The sequence below is a fragment of the Garra rufa genome, chromosome 24 (genome assembly GCF_049309525.1).
Source record: "Garra rufa chromosome 24, GarRuf1.0, whole genome shotgun sequence".
Taxonomy (NCBI): domain Eukaryota; kingdom Metazoa; phylum Chordata; class Actinopteri; order Cypriniformes; family Cyprinidae; genus Garra; species Garra rufa.
Window position 1 is genome coordinate 17,807,874 of NC_133384.1, and position 14,427 is coordinate 17,822,300.

The following is a 14,427-nucleotide window of genomic DNA, read 5'->3' on the forward strand; positions in this document are numbered from 1 at the left end:
CACCATAATAAGTCAGACCAGACCTTGGGCGGCTCGTACTGATGTGCCCACACCCCCACTGGAGCCAGCCTGCGCTCGAGGTGGTAGTGGGCTGGAAAGTGTTAAAAAGAACAAGACGAGGTGAAAAAGGAAAAGAAGGAGGGGAACGAAGCAGGGAGGAAGAGAAAAATGGGATTGGCTAACTGTGACTAGAGGGGGGTGGGGAGATAAAAAAAAAAGAGAGAAAGAAGGGAGGTGGGGGCTGTGCTTGGCGAGGCACATATGTGATTCATTACTTTCACTGCAGAAAATGAAAAGCAGTGTCTGGCATGGGGCCTGCAGGCAGGGTGATGGGAGCCTCCACGGGGAAGAAAGAGCTAGAGGGAGGGGGGGCGAGAGAGAGGTGACTCAGTGACACACTCGGTGGTGTCAGTGTGCAAGCTGAGCCGCCAGAGAGACCACTCTGCCGCCCCTAGATGGATTTCTGTGAGGAAGATCTAATGGCTACCAGGCTCACTTCGGATCGAGCCGGCCGTCCCTGCATTTCCCATGCTCCTCCAACGCCCACGTCTTCACGCCGGCTCCTTATCGACTGCTTTCTGTTTACCTTTCAGATCAGGAGCTGGGAGATGGAGCTCTCGGCTTCTCCAGAAGAGGAAACTCACCAAAGACAAACCTCTCCCCTCGGTAAGTCCTATTTACATTCCAGAGCTAGACTTCCCCTCCTCCAGGCTCCGAGATTTTGCTTGCCCTCCCTTCCTCCCTCCCCCACAGAACACACTCATTCACTCACTCCGTTTCCTCCCTTGCGCGCTCACCTTCCGAACAGCAGGCATTTCAAGCACTCAGCTGTTGTCCATATCGCAGTTACAAACCGGCTTCAGAGTTCGACGTGGCGGTGATGTTTCTTTCTGCGTTCAAAGACATCGCATTAATTTTCAAAATGACGAGATGTAGCCTTTTTTGTGCTTTGATTGAGGATACAAAACGGATTTATACGGAAGCATATATATACTGTGCAAAAATGCCTTTGGGATATAATATGTTTGGTTGAAAAGGTATGTTGATTTTATTTAGATTGCTTTCATTGCTGCTTTAGTATATTTAATGTATAGATATTAATATGAATGTAGACCATATATATTTTCAAGTGCTGTATTTGACTTTTCAGCTCAATTTTGCCTTTTTTTTTTTTTTTAGGTATAATCTAAAATTGAGAAATCATTAACATAATAGCGCTAAACTCTGAGCTTGTCAGTTTGTTTGCATTGCAGGATTTTTAGTACTGAATGCACAAGAAGCTGTTCACACTAACTGCGTTATTGCATTCAACCATGTTGCTTTTTTATTTTATTTTTATGTAAACGTGCTAGACGGACATGTTTACCAGCTCAAATCTTGCATCTTTTGCGTTTTAAAAACATGTTGCTTACGTTAAAAATTCCATTTCCATAAAAATTCTTTGTGAATGGGCCTTAAAAGTATGTCAAATGTCCATGACTCTCATTAAGGTAAACTAAGTGTCTCGATGTGCTGTTTCTGTGATCCGCACCGGAGCAGCCACGCAGGGTGATATGGCTTCACAGTCCTTTGCTGGAGATTTATTGCCTTGTGGAGCAGATCTCAGCCCAGCCGTAATTACCCCAGAGATAGATTCGCGTTCGCCCGAGAGCCCTGATGTAGAGCCCAGAGCTGGATGCATTCATAATAACACCGATCGCTATCTGTCCAAACAAGAGCGTACTGAGATTTATGGTGTCAGAGAGGCAGGCCCAGGCTCTCTCTCACTTGGACGAGCTGTGAACTCTGTTTGGCTTTGCTGAGCGGCGCGTCTGCCTCTGAAGGCAAGATGCCAAACCAGGAGTTCAACTGTGTTGTTAATGTAGCAGCAGTCTAGTGTGTGTTTGTAAGCGAACGCTGATTATTTATGACTTGAGTTGTACCACTGAACAGATCTGATGTGGATTTCTGTTTGTCTATTGTTTGATAAACTTGTGTGTATATACATCTCACTTGTGTCTATACTTGACTTTAGGTCTCCGTTAAGTGGGCTTCATATCCGGTATGACTCGTCAGGACCGCTGGTTCCGGGGCTCGGATCCGGTTCGGATACGATGCCCCCGGTGGCCACCAGCATTGACCAGCTGCTGGATCGGCAATGGAATGAAGGACAGCAGTTCCTCCTACAACAGGGCTCACAAGGAGATGGTGAGAGGCTTTCTTATATATACATATAATGATGCATGTTGCTTCCGTAAACAGTATTGAATATCAAAAGTCGAGCTGTTTGGCCATGTGTGGTTGTCCTTGCGCTGGTCTTGCTGTGGATGTTGTTGAGCCATAGGGTCATGTCTGATGCTACTGTTGTGTTTCTGAACATAAGCCTGCAGTAGTGTTACTTTTGTCATCTACACTACCAGTCGAAAGTTTTTGAACAGTAAGATTTCTCTTCTGCTCCCCTTCTACCATTAGTTTGATCCAAAATACAGCAAAAGCAGTAATATTGTGAAATATTTTTTACTATTTAAAATAACTGCTTTCTATTGGAATATTTTGAAATGTGATTTATTCCTGTGATCAAAGCTACATTTTCAGCACCATTGCTTCAATCTTCAGTGTCACATGATTCTTCAGAAATCATTCTAATATGCTGATTTGCTGTTTACGAAACTTTTTTATCAATTTTTAAAACAGTTGAGTAAATTTTTTTTTTTTTCAGGATTCTTTAAATAGAAAGATCCAAAGATTAGCATTTATCTGAAATAAAAAAAAGCTTTTTTTTCTAGCAAGGATATTTTAAATTGATCAAAAGTGATGATAAAGACATTTATAATGTTACAAAAGATTTTTATTTCAGATAAATGCTGTTCTTCTGAACTTTTTTATTCATCAAAGAAACCTAAAACAATTATACTAAGCTGTTTTCAGCCTAATAAAAATAATAAATGTTTTTTGAGCAGCAAATCAGAATATTAGAATGATTTCTGAAGGATCAGGAAATAATCACAGGAAATAACAGGAATAAATTACATTTTTAAATGTATTCAAATAGAAAAGTTATTTTAAATATTAAAAATATTTCAGAATTTTACTGTTTTTGCTGTGCTTTGGAAAGAAATGCAGGCTTGGTGAGCAGCTGTCTTTGAAAAATCTTTTGACCGGTACATTTTTATGTAGTCTTTGTTCGTTTTTATCATATGTAGTCAACATTAACCAGTTTTTGTTAGTCAAATTTTATGACTTTGCATTGCACAGGAAAGGAAGCTGTGGTTTGTACCATCCAATAAATGGATTATATGGATTGTAATTTTGAGGGAGAAAAAAGTATAGTCTATAATATTTAGATTCCTTTTGGTCAGTGAAAATTCCTAATGTTTTTAACTACATTCTTTTATCGTTTTTTTCCCCCCAATAATATTGAATCTTGAAATGTTTGAAGTCAGTGTCATCTCATCACCATGTTGTCTTAGACATGGAAAAAGTTTGTTGATGGACATAGTTTTCATTATACAAAATTAACAATAAGCTGCCCAGTTTTTTTCAGCAGCTAATAATGGTTGTGGTGGTGGTGTTGTTATTAATACATACTGTTATTAATACATACATTGGATAGGGAGTAATGCTTAACTCATCTCTCAAATAAGAGTGCTGCAGCCCTGACATCAAAAGCTGGATGCCTAATTTGCCATAATTTGCTCTACCACGTAAACTGAAAATTCAGTATTCTATAGGGATAGTTCACCCAAAAAATGCAAATTCTGTCATTAATTACTCACACTCATGACGTTCCAAACCCTTAAGACCTTTGTTCATCTTCAAAACACAAATTAAGATATTTTTGATTAAATCTGAGAGTTTTCTGACCCTGCTGTTTTACTGATATCCTTACTACGTTTCTGGGCCTGGGAACATTTCAGTTACTTTGCTGTCTATGCAGGGTCAGAAAGCTCTCGGATTTCATCAGAAATTTGTGTTTTGAAGATGAACAAAGGTCTTAAGGGTTTGGAACGACATGAGGGTGAGTAATTCATGACAGAATTACACCCATTTATGGGTGAACTATCCCAATAAGTAACTACATAGGTTTGGGATGTGAGTGAATGCAGTTTGTTATACATCAAAACCTATAAGTATCGATGAGTTATGTTTGGCACAGACCTTATTTTACTCAGAAATTGAAAAAACCCAATATAAAAACCCATAGGAAGATCTTGAGGAACACATGGTGAATTAGTCTTCTGGGCATACATAACCTTAAATCATATGGCTTGACAAAGTAAATTAAAAGTCTTTACAATGCGTTTTCATTTCAATGTAAAATCAATGAATTCCTCTTATAAAAATTTCATAGTCTAGGTAAGAGGGTTGTAGAGATAAAAAAAAGGTGTTTTAAATTAATATCTCATTAGTACGCTGAAAGCCTTTATTAATTATGGTCATTGTAAATTGCCTCAACTCATGAAAGTTCTTACATTTATATTCCGTATAATTCGTCCATTAATGCATAGTGATAAACCTGTATTTTATTTAAAGTAAAAATAATTACTCACAGCATAAATGTTATTTTTCCTGCATGTCAATCAAATATGCCTGTTTGAAGCCTGTAATTACCTCCATCCCCATAATGTGAGTAATTGATGTATTGGTTAATACTAGAGTAATTATGAGGTTCATTACCTGTGTTTTGTCTGTGTGTAACTTGTAGTTTCACGATCGGCTAGCAAGAAGTTAGTAGCGAATCTCTCAGTAGCAGCAGGTCGGTTTGTAGTGTCACGTTTGTGTGAATGAGCAGCAGCTGTTTCTGTTATGATAGAGGCTTTTCTGGCGACAGGGGGAAGTCTGACAAACGCATGGAGCAGGAAGCGGTAGGACGGTTGTGCTTCTGTTCACCACTGATATGAGACCAGTTGTGCGGTTTTGCTGACACTGCATCTGGTTTGCATTTCGCTCGGGGTTGCTGGCCCCTGATCAGTGCCGTGTGATTTTTCCAAAAGCGGAAGTCTGTCGTTGTAGTTCCTTCTGGAGGTCTCGAACCACACATGTGCCAGTGTAGTTTTTGCGCTTGTGGTATGGGGTTCGCTGCTTCTCAAAGACTTCTTCTCAGTGGTTTGTAACCACCTCTATTTTGCCGTCAAATCTTAACGCTTATGTTTTGTGTGTGTGTGTGCGCTTTTATGTCCAGTTCTGGGAATGCTGAAATCCCTGCACCAGCTGCAGGTGGAAAACCGGCGTCTGGAGGAACAAATCCGAACTCTCACCATGAAGAAGGAACGACTGCAGCTCTTGAGCGCTCAGCTCTCTGTGCCTTTCACCCCCGCGAGCACCACGGCCACCACTGCCTCCTCTCCTCTGTACCCCAGCAACACTCACGCAGGTTAGACACGCTACCTTCTGCCTCTCGTCTACCCGTACAGTTTTCACACACTCCATCTGGACCGTCACAGTCTAATCCCACCCCAAACACCTCCCCACCCCACCCCGATCCACATATTCACACATACACGCACACGAGCCCACCTCTCACCCCCCGTCCGCCCCCCTTCCTCCCCCTCTGTTCTGCTCACGGAGCCTCCTCTCCCAGCTCAACTCTAGCTAATCTGGTCTCCACATTCATGTCAAGTTGCAAAATCTCTCTCTCCTCCAGACATGCTGCACAGCAAGAGCATTCAGCTAGGCAGCAGTGTTTTAACAGAGTCCTCTCAACCCTTGCCCACTCAGGTAACTTCCTCTACCCCTGCTCTGCAGATGCCATGTGCTGGGACTGAGCACCTCTTTAGTTGAGTCAAGTGTTATATTATGTATATCTGTACATAGTCGAGTGTGTTGCAGTGGTGTGGTGGTGTAGCACGTAATTGCAACGTAATGACAGATTCATGGGATAATTGGTGGCTGTGTGGTGTTGAATTGACTTGCAGCATAGATCTGATTGGACAGGTACAGGAGGCGCCTCTCTCACGTTGACCTCTCTTTTCTCTCTCTCTCTCACGCTCTTGTGCTTTCTCTATTCTTTCCCTTTCTTTCAGGATCCCCTGTCTGGTGGCCATAGTAGCGGAAGTAGCACGTCCTCTCTCTCCACCCCTCCGTCTGCCGCCCACAGTCCCCCCCAGCAGCAGGTGAACGGAGTCGGCATGGCCGGGATGGCCGTCCAGCCTGGCAATGCCAACTCGTCTCTGCCTGCCATAGCCGGGGTGACGGGTCTGATGGGCGCTCTGCAGGGGAACCACCTGGCCATAAGTGGCATCGTGGGCGCCCTAAACGGAGTGATCCAAACCTCCCCCAGCCTGGCCCAGAATAGCAGCCCCCTGCCCCATCCCTCAGCAGCTACCAGCACATCCCTGCCCATGTCCAACAGTCTCAGTAACAGGTACACATTTTTGATTCTTTCTGTTAAACAGTACATGTGGTTACTTTGGAAGGCACTGGTTGAGGATCCGTATTTCAGGGTTGCGATAGCATAGTCTGGATTAGTAATAAACTACCATGTGATGCTAAGGAAGATGTGGAATTGTAGGTAAATCTCATGAAAACTGCCAAGAAATTGCTCTGGTCATATTTTACCTCTGGAGCAAAAGAAAAATGAAATATATATGTTATGATTTAAATATGTTCTAACTATGGAAGCCCTTTTCCGCCACTAATAAAAAAGGTAATTGTGACTTTTTCTCACAATTCAGACTGTTTTTCTCAGAATTGTGAGATATAAATTTGCAGTCGCTAGTTATAAAGTCAAAATTGCAAGATATAAACTCACAATTGTGACTTTTTCTCAGAACTGCAAGTTTTTCTCGCAATTTACTTTGCAGAATTGTGAGTTTATATTTAGCAGTTATGACTTTTTTCTCAGAATTGTGATCTCACAGTTGACTTTTTTTTTCAAACTTGAGTTTATATCTCACAATTGTGACTTTTTTTTCTCACAATTGCAAGTTTATATCTCCCAATTTACTTTTTTAATCAGAATTGTGAGTTTATATCTTGCAATTGACTTTTATCCGAATTGTGAGTTTATTTTTCCAAGAGCAGAAGTCTGTTGGAGGTCTCAAACCACACATGTGCCAATGTAGTTTTTGCGCTTGTGGTATGAGGTTCGCTGCTACTCAAAGACTTCATCTCGGTGGTTTATAACCACCTCTATCTATTTTGCTGTCAAATCTTAACGTGTGTGTGCACTGTGTGTGTGTGTGTGTGTGTGTGTGTGTGCGCGCTTGTTATCAAATGCAATTGCAAATTAAGTCAGAATTGAGCAATATAAACTTGCAATTCTGAAAACATTTTTTCCCTTCAGAATTGGACTTTATAACTCATAATAGCGAGTTTATATCTCACAATTGTAAGAAAAAAAGTCAGAATTGTGAGGAAAAAAGTCAGAATTGCAAGTAATACAAAATTGAAAAAAAAGTTTGTAAAAAAAAAAGTTTATATCACTCATTTCTGAAAAAAAACTGAGATGTAAACTCAAAGTCAATTGTCTTTTTAATTTTTTTATTCAGTGTCAGAAACGGGATTCCATATAAAACATTTATTTGATCAGTGAAAAAAGTAGTATTGTGAAGTATTATGTTTATTATGAAAGAATATCATAAAAGTTTTCTATTTTAATATAAATGTAATTTATTTCTCTGATGGCAAAGCTACATTTTCAGCACCATTGCTCCAGTCTTCAGTGTCACATGACTTAGATTTCTATATTTGCTGCTCGAATCTTATTGACTTTTTAAAATGTTATGCTGCTGTTTAAAAGACATTTATTGAGATTCATCCATACTGCTTGGCACTGTCCAATGCATTCATATTTTCTTCATCTTTTCTGCTTCCCGATCTCTCTTTTGCTTGCACTTTGGAATGCAGCAGCATGACCACTGCGAAAACCAGGTGAGCATTGCCTCGCTTTGCTTTTTCCTTTCTCACTTGCTCATTTTGTTTCTTTGCCTGTGTGCCCTGCGCCTATATGTCTGCCTCTGAAACAAAATTGTGTACTTAAGATTGAACCGCTGATGTTTTCTAAGCAAGTTCCAGCTCAAACAGCCTTTTCTTAGTCAAGAACAGGACCATTAGTTATGATTACACTCTCTTTACTTTAGTATACAGAGGGGTTTTATTTTATAAGTAACAGTTTTATGCGGCCATAGCCAAGACATTTTTGAAATGCTGCAACATTCAGTTTGCCTTATGACGGGCTTATGTGTGTTTGCAGTGCGGCTAGGCTTTTCAACGATCAGCACAGGCAGATCCTTCTCCATCAGCACCAACTACAGCAGCTTTTCAACTCCCAGCAGGTCACACCGGTAAGAGGAGCACTGACACACATACTATTACACAGCCACAGAGACTAGAGTCTGTTTGTGTGACTTAAACATAAAGATAATCCACACAGCAGCTTATTTTGTCCATGATATTTGTTATTAGTCAAGATGATGCCGTTTGAATAATGCATAATGTAACATTCAAGGGCAAAATATATTCTTGCATGCTTACAAGAATCCTACAAAACCTCATCTTTTAACGATTCAGTGCCACAAAACTCTCATGCGTCTTTTTCAGAAGTGTTTATTTTAGCATCCTGGCAGCTTGGAATTGCAATTTGGAGGAAACTCTTGCCACTATTCTGTGCAATATGCATCATACGGTCCGTGGGCAGTCTGTGGGTGTGCCGTCTTTGTCTAGACATCTCATCATACTCTGTTTGTCTGTCTGTGTTTAGGAACAGCAGCAGGCTCTGCTCTATCAGTTAATGCAACAACAACAGCAGCAGCAGCAGCAGCAGCAGAATGACATACAGCTCCAGCAGCTGCCAATCAACAGCCTTCTGCCCGGCACGCAGCCAGCCATCACTACAAACCCCTTCCTCGCCATGCACAACGACAACAGCACTCCTAAAACTGGAGTTAGTACTGCAACTATCAAACAGACAAAAGTATTGACTTAATTAATATTCATGAATTCAGTATTTTGTGTGTGTGTGTATATATTTATAAATGAATATGAATATATAATTGGGGTAATATATTTTATAAATATTTATAATTATTTTTGTAATTATTATTATCATCAATGTTATAATTATTGTTGTAAATATATTACATTTAATAAAATGTTATAATACAATTTTTTATATATATATATAATTTTATTATAATTATTGTAAATGTATTACATTAATAAAACTTTTTTATTCATACATAAATATATAACATGCATTATATTTTATTAATGTAATACATTTAACAAGAAACTGGAATAAGAAAATTATATAAAATGTTGTATTCTTTTATATATTACTATAGTAATATTATTGTGTTAAAATAAATATAGAATTATATTATTATATTTAAGTAATATTAATATATTTTAATATAAACTACCAGTCAAAAGGTTTTAAAAAGTAAGATTTTTAATGTTTTTTTGTCTTTTCTGCTTTGATCCAAAGAACAGCAAAATCTGTAATATTATGAAATATTTGTACTTTTTTAAATAACTGTTTTCTATTAAAATATATTTTAAAATGTAATTTATTCCTGTGATCAAAGCTAAATTTTCAGCATTATTACCCCAGCCTTCAGTGTCCCATGATCCTTCAGAAATCATTCTAATATGCTGATTTGCTGTTCGAGAAATGTTTATTATTATTTTCAATATCTAAAATGGTTAAGTACCTTTTTTCAGGATTCTTTGATGAATAGAAAGATCCAAAGATCAGCATTTATCTGAAATAAAAAGCTTTTGTAACATTATATACAGTATACCATTCAAAAGTTTGTAGTCAGTTTGTATATCTTTTTTTTTTTTTTGAGAACGTAATTATAGAAATACTTTTATTTAGCAAGGATGCTTTAAATTGATCAAAAGTGATGGTAAAAGACATTTATAATGTTACAGAAGATTTGTATTTCAGATAAAATCTTGTTTTTGTTTTCCTTTTCATCAAAGAAACTAGAAAAATTCCACTCAACTGTTTTCAACATTACAATAATTAATAAATGTTTTTGAGCAGCAAATCAGAAGATTAGAATGATTTGTGAAGGATCATGTGACTGGAGTAATGATGCTAAAAAGTCAGCTTTGAAATCACAGGAGTAAATTACATTTTACAATATATTCAAATTGAAAACAGTTATTTTAAATAGTAAAAATATTGCACAAGTTTTGCTGTATTTTGGATCTAATAGAGAGTGAGCAGAAGAGACTGTTCAAAAACTTTTGACTAGTAGTGTATTTATATTATATATTATAAATGGCAATTACATTAATATAATCATATACATATATTGTTATATTAGAATTTTTTGTATTATAATTATTATAATTGTGTTATAATTATTATCATGTTTTTATATTACTAAAATGTTTTACAATTCATACATTTTTATTTACATATTTTATTTTATACAATTTTATAAGACTGTGCTTGTGTTTTCTTCAGAGAGGGGAGAAGGCTGTGTCTGTGACAGGACAGGAGAAGACCTGATGTAGAAAACAACATTGTGGAGGAGTTCTGCCTTATGGATCCCTTTCATTTGCCCACCCCAAGAGGCTTGCAATCTGAGCAGCAAGACCAGAACATTCACCCACTGCACCAAACCCTCACCAGCACCAGCCTTGATATGTGTACACACTTGCCAGTTTGATGCCCATCTGGCAAACAAAATGCTGCACTGAGTTTGAGTAAATCACTTGCTGTAAACGTACTGGATCCCATGGGGGCCAAAAGACAGGCTCACACACATATGTGCACGCGCGCACACACACACACGGTCTCTCTCACCCTGCCAGTGTGCTGAAAATGACACGCTGGTGCGAGTTGCTGTGGGCGGAAAGTGTGGATCGAGGTCTCGGATGGGGATTGTAAGACGGAGATGCTTCTGCTCACCGCTGTTACCTCTCTGTACCCCTTTAACAAGAAACACGTCACGATAATCTCAATAAAAACCTGTCGTATTTGTCAGTCTGTGTCAAATATTTCAACACTGAAGCGATCAGACATTTGTGCACCATGAAGGCCTTCTCTGCATCCTGATCTTGAGCTTCCCCCCTGTGCGAGGAGGCGTCCCAAAGGTCCACAAACTGTCTCGCTGACCCTGCTGCACTCTTTGAAGAGCAACTACCTCTCAAGCCAGGACACACAGACCAGGCCCTGAACCCAAGTGCCTGGCCCCAATCTCCAAGCTGTCAGCGAGAGGCCGCGCGCTGAAAAATCCTTCCCTTTTTATTGTTTCCTCCAGTCGATCCAATTTTTTTTTTTTTTTTGTTTGTGTGAAATGAATTGATACCAATCGGCGTCGCTCAGGCAATACCAGTTCAGAGAGTCCCAGAGTTCTCTGCCTGTACAGTGACTACACTGAAAAAAAAACTGTTTTCGAATGTTTGTGCTGCATTGAGCATTTTTGAAGCCAACTTTCTATTCCTTTTTTATTTATTTGCATTCGTTGCATGTTGGGCGCAAGGTAATATATTCTAACGCTCAACTGGCAAGATGTTTTTATACTACTGTACAAAATTCTCAGCTCTTTTGAGTCTTGTAAACATTTTGATGAACATGTCTGGTGTTTGAAGTTCTAAAAAAAAGAAAAAAGCCTACTTGATAATTTTGTGGTCTTGTAAATACGTCTGTTTTTCCCTTTTTCCCTTTTGTTGCTATGTAAATCTACAGATGCATATCGGATTAAGAATAAGCTGTCAGAATAAATAAGATTTAGTTTAGCACACTTTTACCTCTTTTCTGTTGTAAATACATATTTGTGATTCACTTAGTGGTGTGAAGGACTGTTTCGAAGCACTGTCAGTGTGTTCAGATCTTTTCCAACAGGCTTTCCACAAGACTGGTGACTGGATAAAGTGTATTAATTTATTTTTGTATGTGCAGGGACTTTTTTTTGCACCGTTTATTGATGTGGTTTTATACGTTCTAGATGTGGTATGTCCACGTTCTCATGTATCTGTACAGAAATTATGCAAAATCTCTAAAGTTTGTATTTAAAACATCAAAAGTGAAACCACACGAGTCCTGCTTCATATTAAGAAATTCTGAACACTGAGATTGTAGTGTTGCGCTTTTTTCAGTGATAAATTAAATCTGTTTATTACAATGCTTGCGTCTTGCAGTGCCTTTTTTTTTATTGGTCTGTTTTACCATAGAGATTCAAAACAGATGGAATTTTTCTAGCTTGATTTCAGTATGCTTTTCAATCCTTGCATAGAAGTGCTAACAAATATTTCTGGAATAGACTTGCAAACTACTTTTTATTAAAGAATGACTCGTTATAGGCTCATGAGGGGTATGTCCATACAGAGCTCTCCAGTTAAAACGAGAAGGCGTTACATTCAGCGCATTTTAGATTATAATTAAATTTCTTTACTTATTTTAAAGAAAAACAAAACAGCGACTTTATTTAACAGATTCCTTCTCTTCCGTCAGCCTCTGATGCGCGTTCTCGAGAGTACCACTCACAGGGAAGGGAAGAACCCGTTATAAAGCCGTTGTTTTTGTTTTCTTTGAGTACACAAAGTATTCTCGTAGCTTCATAACATTACGGTTGAGCCACTAATGTTACATGGACGATTTTATGGATGTCCTTGTTGCCTTTCTGGGCCTTGAACTTGGTAACGTTACTGTTCCTGTCTATGCAGGGTCAGAAAGCGGTCGGATTTCATCAAAAATATCTTAATTTGTCTTCCGAAGATGAACAAAGGGATTGGAATGACATGAAGGTAATTATTGACAGAATTGTCATTTATTGGTGAACTGTCCCCTAATATTCTGAAATATAACGTTACATTAATTAATAAAACATGTAATGACAGTCCATAGTATGAATATCATCACACAGTCCCGATGTAGATCCAGGTTTGATGCGTATGAACATTGCACTGATATTGAATGAAATACACGCCATTTATATCCATTTATCTATGTGATATGAAGTACTGTTTACCTTTGTTAAAATTGTGAGGCGTTTTCACGACTCGTCGTTAATCCGCCATTTTGGCAGCGCTCAGTGTAAACAATGCCACTAAACCAAACTGAACTGGCATATTTTGCTACTTATTTCCGCTGAAAATGGTCAGTTATTGTCATGTTTTGGGCTGTACTAATCGGTCGGACCGAAAAAACACAGAGTAGCCTACTATAAACTGCCAAAAGTTATAACAAATAAGGAGAGGAGTGCAAAAACTGTCTGAGGAACTAAAGTCGTTTGTGGTTGGCCAAACTGAGCCAGGATTTGCAGGGAAAGAATCTTGACAACATTTGTGTTTCTTCTTATCATTTCCAGTCAGGTAGGTTTAGTGTTAGACAAATATCTTAATTAATACTGCTTCAATGCTCCCTGCTGAAAAAAACAGCATATGCTGGTTAGATATGTTTTGGTGCTGGTTTTTGCTGGTTTATGCTGGCCCTTTGCTGGTTTATGATGGTCCTTGACCAGCAACATGACCAGTAAAGGACCAGCGTAAACCAGCTAAAACCAGCATAAACCAGCAAAGGACCTGCATAAACCTGCTAAAAACCAGCATCCCAGCACCAAAACATACCTTACCAGCATATGCTGTTTTTTTTTTTTTTTCAAGCAAGGCTGTCTTTTACATCCGAGTATCGCCAATATGACCACACATCCGGGTAACTGACCGAATCGTGACGAAAGTGCAAACTCTCTATAAACTGTTCTAATGACGCGTCATTAACTTGCCGCACTGAACGTAAACAATCCCACTGAACTTAACGCAACTTGCATATTTTGCTACTTATTTCCGCAGAAAATCGTCAATTATTGTCATGTTTTGGGCTGAACTAATCAGTCGGACTGGGGAAAACACTGAAAGTACCATAGACTGCCAAAAGTTATAACAAAATAAGGAGAAAAGTGCAAAAAATGGTCAGGAACAAAAGGCGTTTGTGGTTGGCCAAACTGAACCAGGATTTCCAGGGCAAGAATTTTAACAACATTCATCTTTGTTCTTGTCATTTCCAGTCAGGCAGGTGAAATATTAGTCTAATATCTTGTACTTGCTACCTATTAACTTTAGTTTGTCATAAAATGCTGTTGTTTACATCCGAATATCTCCAATATGGCCATGCATCTGGGTAACTGACGTAAGTGCAAACCCTCTGTAGAGTGTTTTCACGATCGGCCATATTGGTGGCACTGAATGTAAACAATGTCACTAAACCGAGTAAAACTGACATATTTTGCTGATTATTGATGCTGAAAATTGTCATTTATTGTCATGTTTTGGGATGTACTTATCAGTCAGAGTGGGAAAAACATTTAGGTACTATAGACTGCCAAAATTTATTACAAATCGAGGAGAAGTGTGCAAAAATCTGTCAAAAAAAAAAAAAACTGGCCAAACTGAATCAGGATTTCCAGGGCAAGAATTTTGACAACATTCGTGTTTGCTCTTGTCATTTCCAGCCAGGTAGGTGAAATATTAGGCTAATATCTTAATTAACAC

General features: G+C 38.5%; 1 protein-coding gene across 4 annotated transcripts in view; it reads left to right on the forward strand.

The window, feature by feature from the left end:
• mllt10 (MLLT10 histone lysine methyltransferase DOT1L cofactor) overlaps window positions 1-12,062 on the forward strand; it is a 67,121-nt gene extending 55,059 nt beyond the window's left edge. For 2 of the 4 annotated variants that reach the window (XM_073830522.1, XM_073830525.1), the window contains 9 exons: window positions 594-666; window positions 2,015-2,187; window positions 5,162-5,353; window positions 5,624-5,697; window positions 6,003-6,343; window positions 7,828-7,851; window positions 8,174-8,264; window positions 8,681-8,893; window positions 10,400-12,062. In XM_073830522.1, coding sequence (XP_073686623.1) covers window positions 594-666; window positions 2,015-2,187; window positions 5,162-5,353; window positions 5,624-5,697; window positions 6,003-6,343; window positions 7,828-7,851; window positions 8,174-8,264; window positions 8,681-8,893; window positions 10,400-10,444 — 1,226 coding nt within the window. In that variant the 3' untranslated portion in view covers window positions 10,445-12,062. The remainder of the gene's footprint in view (window positions 1-593; window positions 667-2,014; window positions 2,188-5,161; window positions 5,354-5,623; window positions 5,698-6,002; window positions 6,344-7,827; window positions 7,852-8,173; window positions 8,265-8,680; window positions 8,894-10,399) is intronic. The other 2 variants (XM_073830524.1, XM_073830523.1) reach the window with 2 other exon arrangements.
• Window positions 12,063-14,427: the final 2,365 nt, after the last annotated feature.